Source organism: Epinephelus lanceolatus, chromosome 1, assembly GCF_041903045.1.
Source record: "Epinephelus lanceolatus isolate andai-2023 chromosome 1, ASM4190304v1, whole genome shotgun sequence".
NCBI lineage: Eukaryota > Metazoa > Chordata > Actinopteri > Perciformes > Serranidae > Epinephelus > Epinephelus lanceolatus.
In genome coordinates, this window is record NC_135734.1 from 31565795 (window position 1) to 31581878 (window position 16084).

Genomic DNA, 16084 nt, shown 5'->3' on the forward strand with positions numbered 1-16084 from the left:
AGGCGCTGCCGGTCTGATGCCAGTTACTGACCATATATAGTCATAGCGAGGGTATCAATGGGCTCAGAGCAGCTCAATCAAACACAGCGTGAACTTTATCTAATCCCCAATGATTTTTTTCTTTCCTTTATCCCTTGAACCCTTCAGTGCGTCTGTATTGCACTGAACTTGTATGGAAACAACATGGGCACAACAAAGAAGATCATATCAACCTTACATAACCTACCTACATACAGGTGGGATGCTAAATCAATGCATTGAGAGGAATATTTTACCTTAGTGTGACTTATATATGATGACTGCTACATTTACGGGAAGTTTTGTAAGGAGGGCAGCCCGCACTGTTGAACATCCTTCTACTATAAAGGAGTTTCACAGAGAAACTGTTGCCATGTTTTCCCCAGAGTATCTACGCTTGATATATTTACGTGTATCAGCCAAAACAATTTAGATAATTGAGTTGATAATGATCATTTAAGTAAGCTATATGGAAAAAATGCCAAAATCTGCTGGTTGAAGTTTCTAATATGTTAAGATTTGCCACTTGTGTTTGTCAGACTAAAAGAAAAAAATCAAATTGACGACACTTGCTGCGTTCCAAATTGCACAATTGGGAGACGAATTATTCGCAGTGGTCTCTTTCTCTCCAAAACAAATGGGCTTGGGTATTTGGGTAAAATTCTATGTTTTTCTGGTGCTGTTCGACATTGCGTGTCATTTGCTCAGCTTGTGTCTCTGATAACTTAAGATCCAGACGTCAGATGACTAAAATCCTTCATCTGGTTAAAACATACAGTTAAAAATGACCAAGATCTAAAAAGTTTATGATAAAAATGTGGCTTAAAACTATAGAAAAAGTCCATTTATGACAGCTTCTGGCAGATAACCACAAGCCTGATTTATGCACAAAGGGGATATGACGCCACTGACAGGCAGCAGCTACCACATGACATGGACCATGCCCTGGATTAAAACTACAGATTTCTCTGGGTTTGAACATTGTTGTAATGTTTTGAGATAATGTAAGTACATAACTCCACAAAATAAATAACATTGCTCTTGTCGTCTTCAGACTTTTTAATGCGTAAAAGTTACATATCTTTAAAAAGAGGTACAATTAAAGGGGACAACTGATCAGCAGAGGAAACGAAAAGATGCCTCAGGCTGTGAAAATATATGTTGAATTGAGTTATCTACAGTCTGGCTTCAACTGCGTCATGAGCAGTAGGGAATAGCATAACATTTCTAGACAAAAGAGGAGGACATGAAGAAGTGATTTCTAATAATCACAGATGAGCCCGAGTAATTTTATCCAGTAGATTCACAGGACTCCTCGGAGACCAGCACTCAGCATAAACATCCGTCTGTCATCTGGCTCCATCCTCAGACACCTGCTCAACAGTTGGACCATCCGGGGGAGTCTACAACAAATAACCCCTGCACACACACACTATACTGTACACACACTCAATCTAAAACAGTCATCAAGACCATCTCCCTCTCTTGTTGTCTTAAAAAAAACACACCAGAAAACATCAGAGGTTTATTAAACTGATGCATATTGTCAAATACACCCATTTACTTGTGCTCAGTACCTAGCAGACCAAAATCTTGCCCTATCTGTGGAGCTGCTGAAATCCAACTCCAACAGGAAAACCATCTCACTGCTGCTAATCTGCCTGTGATGACTTCCAGTTCCTCAAGACTGTGTGGCTACAGAAGCTATTATGCACTGTAGTGGTTCAACATACAGCTACATAACAATCCCCACTTCTGTGATTATCTAATGTGAGGGGATTTTGGTGTGGTGACAGCTACAGATGACAGACGAGAAGAAAAAAGCATGACTCAGTGGTCAGGTTTGATTGCAAAAAGATCCAGATTCTTTGGGACAATTATATTACAGCCAGCTGTGAGAGATCAAATTAATGAGACATTTCTAAATTGTGGTAAAAAGCTTTAAATGAACTTAATTACCAGCAACAAAGTAAAAGGTCAGATGTCTCTCAGAGTCACTTCAGGGCAGCGTGGCTAAGCGACAACAAGGGGAATGTACATTCCCCCTTCTGAGATGTGAGACACAGGATTGTTGGCAGCTAACCAGGGCATTTTTGGGCCGCCCCCATCCTGAGCCCCTTACGCTGCTTAATCTTCCCTGAAATAATTTCTTAATGTGGCATGTAGCGTGGCATAAAACTCATTCTCATCTGTTGCTGTGAATGCCTCCACTCTATTACAAAGACACCTCCTCTGAGAGGATTAGCAGCTCCCACAAAAAGAGGAGACAGAAAGAGCAGGGGGCAGCGACTCGCACCGGGAAACTGAAAAACCAACGAGCAGGTGTCACCCTTACAGCTTCTGAGGGGGATGACCACATCAGCACAGAGAAAGCCCAGTGTTTGTTTAGGCTCCGTCAATCTGTTTAACCCCCAGAGTGCGACCAAGAGGGAGACCGTATTTAGGGCAATTCACAGACACAAAGGCCGGCGCTCAGGGCTCTGTTTGGTGCCATAATTGGTACGCGTGGAGCTGAGCACTGTATTTTGAGGCAACAAATCATGCGTTGCTATGCAGAGGAATGTGTCATTTCAAAGAGGGCCAACTATGTGAGATGATCTCTGACAGGTTTCTTTGAAAGACATTAAATACCATTTGAACTAGAAACTGGGTCTGTTTGACAAAGCAGCAGCAAAAATGCTTTGCAAAAACTGTCTGTGTGCAGGACTCTGCAATTAGAATATCTGGGTCAATTGCTGCACCCCAGGTCATATTGTAGGTCCAAATCAAGTAGGAACCTCCAGGCTGTAATGAAGCCAATGCTTCAGTGCAAAAAACTGCAGTTCATCTAATGGCCACTTGAGGCTGGCTACAAAACAGAGTCAATCCCATGTTAGAATGCCCGACTTTTTTTTTTTTTTTTTAAAGATATTTTTTTTGGGGCATTTTTAGCCTTTAATGGATAGGACAGACAAGTGTGAAAGGGGGAGAGAGAGAGGGAGTGACATGCAGCAAAGGGCCACAGGCTAGAGTCGAACCCGGGCCGCTGCGGCAACAGCCTTGTACATGGGGCGCCTGCTCTACCACTAAGCCACCGACGCCCCAGAATGCCCGACTTTACAGTCGACATAAATTATTTACAGCCTGGTACAAAAAACAGTTTGGGTGTCTATATTTTATTTTATTTATTAGAGTTATGCACATGTAAGGGTGGGGCCACTTGAGTGACAGGCTGTCTTCAAGGTGTTGCAGCAGATTGCAATGGCTTCAATGCCTAACTCGTGGCTTCAAAACAGGAGTCGACAAACCAATGGGTGACATCATGGTAGCTACATCCATTATTTTAAGATGGTCCAAATAATAGAGATTCCTGTGACAGAAATATATTTTCATCCCTATTTCCAAATATATGGATGAGAATATTGACATTTAGTCACATCACAAAGAATAAACACTATTAAAAACACCTGTCACATGCTCAGCATTTGGCCCTCGCATCCTACATTTCCTCTCTTTTCCTCACTCTAATGCAACAGAGATGTGGATAAAACATGATAATGGCAGGCACGCCACTCAATCCAAATAGGAAACACATAATACTAATTTAAAAAACAAGCAGCTTGTTCATGCTTTGTGCACAGCGGCATTCACCATCCCGTAATACACCCACATCTTTAACTGGACAGCAATGTGATTACTTAAAAGTCCATGCCCACTTATACTTAAACAAATACAGTACTTCATTCGATACCCACAAAGTGAATGAAGTGGCATGTAGCATAGCCACTTTAAAACATTTTGTGGCATCTCAACACACTGAACTGCCAATTCTGTCAACACACTGCGCTCAACTTATCCACACCAAAACTGCACTGATTGAAGCTGCTTCTGCAGGAGTGTGAGCTCTGTGCCGAGGAAAGTTAGTGAGAGTCCACATACACACACACACACACACACACACACAGTGACAGAGCTAAATGTTAGCATCTCACAGCTTACATTACCTAACGGTTGTTAATCTGTCTAAGTGAGCCGCTTCCGTGTCAGTGTGAGTTTGTTGGGACTGCTGAACGGCTTGGTGTTGGATGTTGGCCGCTGCTACTGTGTTTGTGCCAACCAGACAGACATTGGACTGACAGGCTGCCTGAGATGGCAGCAACAGAAAGTTTGCTGATCTGGGAGTCAGGGCCATCCGGGATAAGACCCCTGGCACAAAAAAGGATCAAATGCAGATATCATTTGACTGGAGATGTTTCAATAATACTTGGCGCTGAGTTATTTCAGTCAATACCTTAAAAAGTACTGAATAACGATACACAGCCCTACAGAGGATGAGGACACGGTGAAGACCTGAATACAAGCTATTTTCATAAAGCCCTCACTCTCTGCTGCAAAATGTCTGGGAGGGAAAACACTTAATTTGTCTAAAAATAAGCTTATTATGTATGCATGATTGTGAAAAAAAAAAAACATAATACAGACAGTGAATCGTATAACAATTGTACAGTAAACTGTACAGTTAATCAGTTGGTGTTTACTGTCATTGCAATGTATTGAATATAATTTGAAATATCCACTGATTTCACTTAGGCATTGTCAGTTTACTCAATGATGGAAGAGGGGTCCTTTAAGGCTAAAGTTTGGGAACCACTGGATTATGCCACTGTTTTGGTGTATAAAGCACCACGTTATTTCTCAGCTGGCTGATTTCTGCCTGTTTCTCTGTATGAGTCTGTGACTATTTGTGTTCAACTATGCACGCTGACATGGTTCCTGCACACACACACACACACACACACACACACACACACACAGACCACCCATGGATAGACAGAGGACCATTTCCTCTTCTCTGGCGACTGGGCCTATTTCACATCTAGCTACCTTCGCCAGCCTGCTCCCACCACAAAAGGGGGCCAGTTCCTATTCAGCAGTTAACAAGGACGACAAACTGGAGGAGCCATTGTCCCTGCTCCTCAGCCCCTGTCACAAAACCTATTGTTGCCGTCAATCAACATAACTGCTCGTTTCCATTCCCGTCTAACTCGCGTCCTCGCCCCGCCCGTGGCTACTTGCTGAGGTAAAAGGTTGAAGTCACTGATTGAGTGGCACTCCAAACATTTAAGTGGAGGAAGTCGCCATCACAAAGTCAAGTGTTCTTCACCTTCGGGAGAACAAGTTAGTCATCGAGCCAATTGGATTCTTTACAAAACACACAAAAGTCACCTCGGCTGCACTTGGGGGTTTTCCAAAAATGCATTCTGCCTCCACAAGTCACCTTGCTGACCTTTTGTAGACAAGAAGTCAGTGGATGTAAAAACGTTGAATAGATGTGGCTCCAAGATCTTAAACAGAACAGAAAATGAACCAGCAACTATTTTAATAACTGATTAACCATTTAAAAGTTCTGTATGTAACTTTTTACAAGTATTAATCTTTTTTTAATCACCAACAGATGAACAGGTTGTAATGTCATTTAAGAACTGAGACTTTGCCCGACCTTCCCAGTTGCCTTCTATGAAAGGGACATGGGCCGAATTTTCTAGGAAAATCCAAAGGATGTGCATTATGTGTGTTCCTGAGTGCCTTGACTCTCTTCAGCTTTTGCTACAGGGCTAACAGTGTGCAACAGTAGCTAACGTTAGATCTTCCGCCAGATCAGCACACTTTGTTGCTGTCTCTGGCCACCAGCCCGCTGTAAACCCCAAGGCTGGGGTTTGCTGCCATCTGCTTGTGTACCAGGGAAGTAGAAAACGTCAGGTACTTAATCCAGTCTCCAGGGCTGATCAGGCTGGTAAACTGTCTATCTTGCCATCTGCGAAATACTTTATCAGCTAACGTTTTAAAATAACTAAGGTCAGATCAATGCAGCGTAGCTCAATTAGGCCTACAGCTAGATGGCAACCTTAGCTTGCTTTGCTTACTAACATTATTACTAGGCCCCTAGGAAAGCTGCTCAGCCTTGCAGCAAATTTTTCCCAGTGGCCACTCGTGATATTGCAGCAAAACAATCCTATGTCCAAAAAGCTTCTCCCCATAGACCATTAATATAAAGGAAATGTTTGTAAAACTGTTTACTTCAAACTGTAAACAAGATCAATTATGACTCTTTCTATTCCGAATTTTTGATCCATGGAGGTTTTATATTTGCAAAACTTTCCTCGACCCGAGAAAGGCAATTTAAAAATCTGTGACATCATCACACTGTAAAGTCTATGAGCCGAGCAGGAACTCATGGGCAGGGCCAGCGGGAGAAACACTACTGTGCATATTCAGCGGGCTGCATACCACGGAGGTAAAGCTAGAAAGGTGAGCGACGTTCCACTGGAACGAATAGGTGCCCTGTTGGCATCCAGTATCTAGTTATTATTAAAAAAAACTATAATTATCACTGGCAAAATACTATCTGAATGGATATGTTAGTTGGCTAGCTTGTCAAATTGTGTTTGTTCCCCAACTCACGTGATACACGTGACACTAACTTTGTGTTGATTTAGCCAACAATAGTGATGCAGTAGCGGCCGACAAACTAACTTTAGCTTGAGCTAATGTTAGCAAGTTAGCTGTACCTTAGCTATTCTACATGGTTGCTCGTAACTTCAGCTGATAATGTAATTTGCGACGGTAGGCAGTTTAGCATCATGGAGCCAATGGTCCAAATGAAATGTAGGAAGATTGCAGATAGTGACGTTATTCTACATATGATTGACATTCATTTTTCACCGGTGTGAGCAACACGATGCTGACTGCAGTTCACTTAACAGCCTCAGATTTTCTGAAAGTTACATACAGAACCTTTAAGTCATTTTAATGCAAAAATGTCAACAATTCTTTGGTTCCAGGTTTTCCAAGTTAAGGAAGGATTTGCTGCATTTCTTTCTGTTATACCATTTTAAACTGAGTATCTGGCTTTTGAACTGACGCTCTAACAAAACTAGACATTAGAAGGCACTTCACCTAAGTATCCGGAAAACTGTGTGATATTTTGTAGACTAAATAATTCATCAATTAATCAAGAAAGTAATTTGCAGTTTAGCTGATAATGAAATTAACCATCAGTTGCCACCCTAATTTGTATTTCTGCAGAGCATACCTACATGGTGAAAGAACTGCAAGGGCTTGGGTGCATTTTTCGTGCAATGATGCTGGAAAAAATCAGCACTTGGACACAAAAACTCTAAACTCAGATATTTGCAAACCCCTCAAGAACTCTAAATCGATGCTATTGTGTAAATGGAAAACTCATAAACCTTTGTAATTAGATGATAGTAGCCTGAAACAAAAAGATATGGAAAACAGGAGGGAGGGGGGCAAAATAGTGGAATAAAATGTGAAAATAACCAGACGTTTGCTGTGGTATATTTATTCTCCAAATATGTGACTAATTATGCTAAGCAAAGAATGTTGGAGAGCACAACAACTGAGGCCTTTCACTGCGAGGCTGTGACAGGATGTCAACATCTGTATAAAGGGTGGATAGAGAGGCAGAGGAGAAACAGGTGAACTGAAGGAAGGACAAACTACTTAACTTGCAGCTACTTCTCAGCCACGGTGTGTGCTGTGTCTACAACATGATTAGAGCCTCAACTCTGCTCACAATAACCGCTATTGGCCTAATTACCTTACGTTGACATTTTATTAGGGAACACACACAGAGGGAGAGACAGAGGGACAGACAGAATCCTCAGGGGTGCCAGACACTAAATCACTATCTCAAACACAAAGCATTCCCATCTTCCCAATCTGCCCTTCTTTTGGGGGTTTTCAGGGGATTTGCTAAAGCTGTACATTTTGCAGAGCAGATTTTTCCCTTTGGATGTTGGAGGTGCTGTTGAAAACAGCCCCTCAGATTGCATTGTGCTGACTGAGGTACAGTACAGATAGTGCATAGCAAAGTGCGCAGGAGTGGGAGAGGGAGGATTGTGGTGTGAGCTTCCTTTTATCCTGGTTCAATGGCTCAGAGAAAAGGGTGATTAGTTTGTCCCATCTCAAAGTGCTGCCACGTCTTTGGTTACAGAGATAAAAGCCCTGCCTCACGTCGAAGAGAGCAGCCATTGTCACGCGAAAAGAGAAACAAAACCCCCCGTCTACTTAAGTGAGGGGAAACACTGGGCAGTCCTTAAGGAATGTATCTTTAAGACATTTCTTTATGAGTGTTTTAAAACAAACCAGACTCATTTCAGAGCAGACAGCGTAATGCTCCGTTGTATAATTTAATACTATAACATTTTCCCTGGAAACAAAGAGCTCTTTGAAGAGAGCATAGATGCCATAATAAGACACTGATGACAGGCACATCCAGGAGATCTTCTCTCACTGCACATCCCAGCCACTTCCCATCAGAGGGCTACAGTAATGTGCCTGTACTGGGGGTGTCAGCGCTGGCCATCGAGCACACGGGTCAGTTCCAGGTAACGCAACGAGAGCAAGGAAGTGAGAACTTTCTTGTCAGTCAACCGGACAGGGGACAAACTGTTTACAGGAGGGCTTTGCCAAGGGTCTGTCTATGGTATGCAGGCTATGTGCTCTGGATCACTGGCTGTAAAATCCCATCAAAGGAGGCTCCTTGGTCTCAGCGGTGTGAAGCTAAGCTTATCCGCAAGGAGATGAGCTGCTGGCAGCCCCAGTGTGACCAACAGAACTACTTTGCCATACATGGACCCGTGGATTGGAATTACAGAGGGCAGATACTGTTTTTCTTTGTTCTTTTTGTGCATATCAGCAGGTGGTCTCTCCACCATGAGCTGATGGGTTGTGTTTTGGGGGCCTTGACTGTGATTGGTTGGGGTAAACACTGGATGGGCTTGTCTGTTTTCATATCCATAATGCAGTCCTCTGACCTGCGCTGCCATGTCACACCTCTGAATGAGGAGAGAGTGGCATGACTGTGTGGACCAGAGCCAAGATTTAGACATGGGACCATGGCTAGTTGGGGGATGTGGCCCTTTGGAGCTTTGATGTAGGAGTACATACCCAGACAAGTAAAAGCTAACTGCAAGACAGGCTATCTATCGTAAAGTACAGGAGTGCTACGATGACCTAATTGTTTTTCGGAGCGTAGCACAAGATAATACAATGCAAACCTCACTTAAAAGCAAATGTCAACACTTGAGATTCTTTTTTCCACCGTCGACATCTAAACCTTGCAGGATTGCTGTAGCAGCACAAGTGCTGTGGACATGGCACTGACTGATAACATCTGCTGAGATGTCTGGATGGGCAAAGCATCTCTTGACCCTTTTGACCTTTTTCTGAAAACCTTTCATTCAGGGATCAGCGCCAAGGGTGAGGTGATGTTTGAAGCATGCTTCCTCCTGCTGAGTCAGGAACAGACATACTGCCTTTAAGTAAACATACCTGGCCGCAAAACCTGATAAATGTGATCTTTTTTTGAAACTCTGAAGCAGGGCTACTTAGGCACAAATTCAGTTGGGCTGGATTTTAAAAACCAGGGAATGCAGATGGGCCAGACATTGTCAGCATCCTATTTAAAACTATGTTTAACTTTTGGTAATGACAAATTTTAAACATCAAAAAATAAGTGTAGTTAAATAATAGCAATCTTTATCATTTTACTTTTGAAATAAAAAATATATTTTTGGTCACATATCTGACCCAGACACATCCCAAAGTGCAGACAAATAATAAAAATGTGCTGACAATGCTATCAATGCACAGAGCCATGACAGGTAGCAATAACAGTAACCAATAACACACTTTATCTCACACGCACACCTCACCTCATGATGTTTTCCATCAAGATCAAGGAAAAGTGTTTAGGAAAAGACATTGAATGTGTTTTTTGACTATTTGACCCCAGCCCAGATGTCATGAAAAGCCACTAAACGTGGTCGGAACTGCGTCACACGAGAAAACGTTGATTTGTGAGAGATATGATTGGCCGTGTAGCTAATGTAAAACTTCAATTAAAAGCATAGTCCCAATTAAATGCCCAGTCCCTTTTACTAGCCTGGTGTAGCTACACATTTTGACAAATAAACACCTGTCTCCATTAGACGCCTGGTCTGGTTGCCGAGCAGTTCATTTTCTTAGTAGAAGTTATGTGGATGTATGAAACCAGCTTGTTGGCTACCTCAAATTATGTGTCCATTCCTCGATTACCCTGTATGTTATTCATATTCCTTTAGTCTGTAAGGGTCCTCAGGTCAGTTGAGTTGTAAGTATTGTCTTAAGATAAAGCGGTGTTGTGTCATCATGCTGGGTGCCGTTATCCCCTAGTTTCGTAACTCCATCTCTCTCGGATACCCTGTTGGTGCTAGATCCAATGAATGATTCATAAGTGTTATATTATCTGAAGCCTATTTTTTTCCACAAGTAATATTCATACTGGTTTAAACAAACAATTTGATGGTATTTCCTGATCTTTGTTGAGCAACAGTTTTGTGTGAAAGGAATTAAAGGCCTGTCCCAAATATAGGCCTGTTGATTTCAGTGATTTAAGCAAATAATAGTACTGGCTATAAACTGAAGTTTTAGGGTGTACTGATCTGTGCATCCTGCCTGATCAGTGCTGCACATGTGTAACAGAGACAAGGAGAAAGCGAGGTGGCTCACTCCTCGTCTACTTCCAGATACTATATGTAGTTTAAATATTTTTGTCATACCGGTATATCTCTAAGTTTGTATCTGGGGTGGATGTGACCTGCAGGCCGCCATTTGAATAGGCCTGCTTTAGGGGACTGAAAGTATAAAAATCTGGATACTTGAGGATACTTACGATACAGACAGCCAGCTTCTCCATTGAGTTGAGACCATCCAGGGCAGCACTTGTACACAGTCTGATAATCCTGTCGGTACACTTGTCTGTATGCAGTGTAGTATGCTGTCCTGTTAAAATGACAAACATCAAGTTAAGAAACAAGCCCTTTGAGGCATGCTTGCTGACATTGGGCTGTAATCAACTTTGACTTGACTGACAAAATACAAGAGTGTTTGCAGTATAACATTGTGAAACAGTAGTGTGTGAGTGAACATGCTTATACAGTGCATGGGAATTATCTGACAGTCTGACAGGCACGTACCATTTTTAAATGTTTCATATGGCTGAATACTTCTAGATTAAGAAAAACAAACATGTAATCTAATCAAACGACTCCCAGTCCTTTGAGTAACATGCAGTGTAACATTCGGCAAACATTTTCCCAGACTTTTAAAGGCGCCGTTTTAAAGTGTGAGCCTGGCAGACTCGACTTCAGAGAGCGGTGCCTATCCCTGTACTTTGGGACCCCTTTCATTGCCCCACAGTCATTACACATTCTGGAAGCACGTTTTGTTTACAGCGAATAATTGTGGCCTTGGCTGCCTTCAAAGCAGCCACTGACTTTGTAACACGGTAAATGACGCTATGAAAGCGAGTGTGAGCAGCAAAGTGAGAAACCCCTGAAACAGAGGCAGGCTAAAAAGTTAGCATTAGGGCTCTCTTCAAAGGAATGTTGCTGTGAAGATGCCTGAGTGTTAAATAGCTGGTGACTCTGGTGAAGTGGGGCTACACCTTGCACTTAACTGTATGAGAGGTTTAAAGCTGTGATTACAGAAGAGAAGAAGAGATGAAGAGGAGGTTAGGTAGCTCATCCTGTTTGATTTGGAGGTGGAGTCAAATGAAGGATCATGCCCTCTGTGATAAATTCTTTTGGTTGCATGACTCATGGAGACATAATTAATGCTTTGCTCTCACCAGAGTTTAATCAGCAAAGCACCACATCCCCTGCAGGTGAGGATGGGAGTGTTTTGTTTGAGAACGGAGTCAGAGGTTTTGACTTCAGAGAGGAACGAGACGACAGACAACAAATGAGGCTCGTTACTCACCTCCTCTCGTATCCCATGCACCACGACTGTCTCACACAGCCTTGCTTCCACACTTTAACCATGCGTGTGAAGGCCTGCACGCAGGGCTGCCTCTGGGCGACCAGCGTCACCTCCCTCTCCATGCACACATTGGGCCTGAAACGAAAAGCGTTAAAAAATACTTAAGGTGTCAAAATGTTTTTACAGATGTACAGTTAGCAGCGGGGCAATTTATGAGCACTGTGAGGGGAGATGATGGACAAAGCTTCATGAGTCATTTTCTAGTTAACTAAGATGTAATGCCTGTGAGGGCATTACCTGTGTTGAGATGTGAGGCTGCTTATGATGTCTGGTTATGGTATTTTTAAAGACTTAAGGGGAATTCCTCATGCATCACCTTTCAGGACGCTAAGCTGCACAAGATACTACCTGCAGTTCAACCTTAACTCAGTGTTCGCCTGAAGTGTGGTACCTGAAAGTCTTTTAGAGGGTGGCATCGGCATGAAAAGGATTTCCTGGTTCATTTTCTATCTTCTATTCCAAACATAAAAAGCAGCAAAAACAAAATCATAACCAGATAAGATCAAAATGCTCACATGTGAGGCAGGTTTGCCCGGAAACAAAAGCATATGATGTGCAACCTCTGCAGCCAGTTACCGCTTTCCTGCACAATTTTCAAAATAAATGTATAAAACAAAAACACGCCACAATTTTCCAGACAATTCACACAAAACACGTATGGTGTTTTCACTGGACATAAGGGAAAACATGCATGTTTTCACTTGTACCTACGAGAGTGTCAGAGACAGTTAACATTTTCGCCCCCAGCTAGAGCACGATAAGCCTTTTAACTGAGATGTTTTGTCCTTCTTACACAGAGTCTGTCTGGGTTAACAGGCAGACCTGCCACTGATGTCTTTCACACCATTTGCTGCTGTGCACAGAGGAGCCTCAACATAAAAAAAAACAGTGCAACACAATCTTTGAAACATTTACTCCTTTGGTAACTCTCCAAGGACAGACAGGAAGGCTCGGCATATGGAGATCAGCAGGAATCTTACGACAGCATCCAGCTGCTCATCTCATAAACAACAGTAATCACCATCACCTCCAGCTGTACACATAATAGCATATGAAAGACCTTATTGTTACTGGCAGGTAACCGCAGAGAATCTTCTCTCGCATAATTCGAGCTCTTTATTTATTATTTTGGGGGGTTTAAAATACCTGTTATAATTGTCTGCCTCTTCACTGTGAGGGGGGCTTCCAACACACTCTGACAGAGTGAGGAATGCAGCACAGACCATCCACATGGAGCTAATATATAATCATGTAAATTACAGTGATACAGCATGGTAGCCAATAAAGACCATGATGAGAGCACACAACAGTTAAAATGAATCATCCTGAATCTACAAAATGAATCTGTCATCCAGCTGCAGTCTGGCAAAACACTCAACAAGCCTCCTGTTTGAGTCTGTGAGACAAGTTTGTGCATCTGCAGGTGAACCAGCAGCTTTGTCAGGTTTAAACTGCAAAGGAAATGTGAAGCTGTGAAAATATCTTCTTTAAGATGAAGACTAAACATCATCCCTGTGTACTGTAATAAAATAAATAGCCTATAAACAACAAAACATAAGGAGAAAAGGTTACTTACATGTAGGATTGGAGATTGCTGGCGATGCCATAACGAAACGCACGAGCCTCTATAATAAATATGAATAAAAAATAAGAAATAACACCATCCATGTTTCTTCTTCTTGGATTAGAGCTTCAAAAAATTAATGAAAAACTCGCAAACTCATTCATGAGTATAACTCTGCAGTTTAACTAAAAATGTAACCCTAATAATTAAGAAATAAAAAAGTCCGAGCGCGCAACAGGGAGAAACTTAAAAGGCGCGTGAATGATCCTCCGCGTGGAAACGATCAGCACTTTCCAAAACTGACCCTGCCATCACATGCGGTGTGTTTCCTCGCTCTCAGCCGGTGTGTGTGTGTGTGTATGAGTGTGTGTGACACTGACTGAAGTCTGCAGCTCACCTACGCTTCGTCACTGCAGATGTTGGACTGACGGGCAAAGACTCGTGGAGGCTGAGCGCTTTCTGCCTTCCTTCATTGACTTGGTAATGATGGCAGGGGGGTTTGGAGGGGGAGGATGGATAGGGTGCCATTTATTATTCAGGGCTTCAGCAGCTTCTAAAACACACACAGAAGGCACCCTGCAGTCTGCAAAGTGCACGCACAAACAGGGACTTGAAAACAGGAAGGTTTCCGCGGGTCCAAACTTAAGTTTTCTCTTAACTTTGATGCGTAATGGCGCAGCATGGCGTTTATTTATTCGCGCGCGAATTGATGTGAATAAAGTTCTTGGAGCTGATAAATGAGCGCACGTGTGCGTACACGGAGCCATGACGCACAGCAGAGAAGCATCTGCAGGGCTGGAAGCGCAAACCACCGCATGGACATCTAGGGAAACTGAGTGATATACAATCACCCGCGGAGCCACAGAGGATGTTTTTGGGGTTGAGTCTGAAACAGCTAGTGGTCACTCTGCAGGGCAAACAGCTGATGGTGGGGTCACAGGGTCAGCCGCCAGGGCCGACTACTGACTCTCCAAACAAAGCTTTCATTGCGCGCATGTGTGTTCATGACCCTCAACAGTCCAGGGTCACCGCTGTCCGTGCAGCCTCGCAGGATGAGATCATTTCTTTAGATCAGGAGCTCTCAGGAGCTCATCTGAGATATGTGCTTTCAAAGGAGGGACAGAAACTAGAGTCTTTTTAACTGCAAAAACAAAAAGTGAGTTTTATGATAATCAAAATTTGTTTATGTTTATTTCTGGGCAACATATATACCCATGCTCAGATGTTTGGAAAGACAACAATCTACCGCCATATTAAACCTTCAACTTCCGCGCACTAATGTCTCCTTTAGGGATGGGGGAAAAAAATCAATACACCATAGTATCGCGATATTTTTGTGTGACTGTCTTGTATCGTCACAAGTGCCAAGTATCAATTTTTTTAGTTATATAAATTATTCACATTACAGATACAACTTAAATTTTAGGTAGCCTACTAGAATAATATAATCAACTGCTTTTTCAGTCCACTAGATACATTTTGCTGCAAAAAAAAAAATTAGCTTAAAGAAAACTGAAAACAGTTTGGTATCGTACTTTATTGGTGCAAATTCAAGGCGGCACTGTGGTGCAGTGGTTAGCAATGTCACCTCAGATTTTGAACCCTGGGCCGGGGGAGCCCTTCTGTGTGGAGTTTGCTTTTCTCCAGGTACTCTGGCTTCCCCCCACACTGTAAACCCGAACACTACTACTAACTCAAAAGTATTGTGAAACAACAATCAAAATCCGCTATCAAGTCAACCCAACTTTAAGTTACTAAGTGTTCCGAACGAGGAATGCAGTTATAATTTCGTGCTACTTAAATTGTCTGAGTGATCATCACGATCTTACTCAAAATCTTTGAATGCACGGAGGCAGTCCAAAAACATGCAGGATAATCTTGACCCCAAAGTGCCCGTAGGTGTGAATGTGAGCATGAGTGATTGTCCATCTCTAAGTCTAACCAGTTGCTCACTTTGCCTGGTAATCCAGCATTGCATCAAAGAATCCTTGCGGTGCCCAAAAAATTATTTGAATTAGCACTACCAAAATAATGGCTTCAACTCTAAAATGCCAGCAGGCTCTCCTTTAATCACAAAGGCAACATTTCCATAATCGTGACAAAATACTTTTAGTTTCCAAAGTTTATTTTCAAGAAACCTCAAATCCCAGGAGGTCCTGAGATTTCTGTGTGGCGGTTATACTGAGTACATTTGATTGTTCATGAACTTGTTTGGTAATATGGCCTAGATTAGTAAAACACAATATACAGAAATTGTGAACATCGGTAGGTATTTTTACCAAATCCAATCTTGAGGCCCTGTTTTACACAGCAGTGGTCCTCAACCTTTGTCATATCAAGAATCCCTAAATTGATACACATTAGGTTAGGGAACTCCATCTGAAAAGATTTTGGTTGTTAGATATGATTAAGAGCAGAATTCTTTAGCTGAGGAGATAACGTTGGAGGAAGGGAACCCTGATCGAGATAGTCAGACACAGCAACAGGCTACAAGTCATTTTCAGTGGAAGCAGGTGATATGAAGCTACAAACTCATGCCCAACACTTGTTGCTGCAGACAGGCGTGACAGGGTACAAATCAAAGTTGAGCTCAACTTTTTTTCAGTGCTCTAATGACATGGTGAAGCACTATCCAAT

General features: G+C 42.4%; 1 protein-coding gene across 1 annotated transcript in view; it reads right to left on the minus strand.

The window, feature by feature from the left end:
* megf6b (multiple EGF-like-domains 6b) overlaps nt 1-13885 on the minus strand; it is a 99024-nt gene extending 85139 nt beyond the window's left edge. The window contains exons 1-3 of the mRNA XM_033626758.2: nt 13460-13885; nt 11824-11958; nt 10736-10845 (exon numbers count right to left, since the gene is read on the minus strand). Of these exons, the coding sequence (XP_033482649.1) occupies nt 10736-10845; nt 11824-11958; nt 13460-13551 (337 nt within the window). The 5' untranslated portion in view covers nt 13552-13885. The remainder of the gene's footprint in view (nt 1-10735; nt 10846-11823; nt 11959-13459) is intronic.
* Between the last annotated feature and the right edge of the window lie 2199 nt (nt 13886-16084).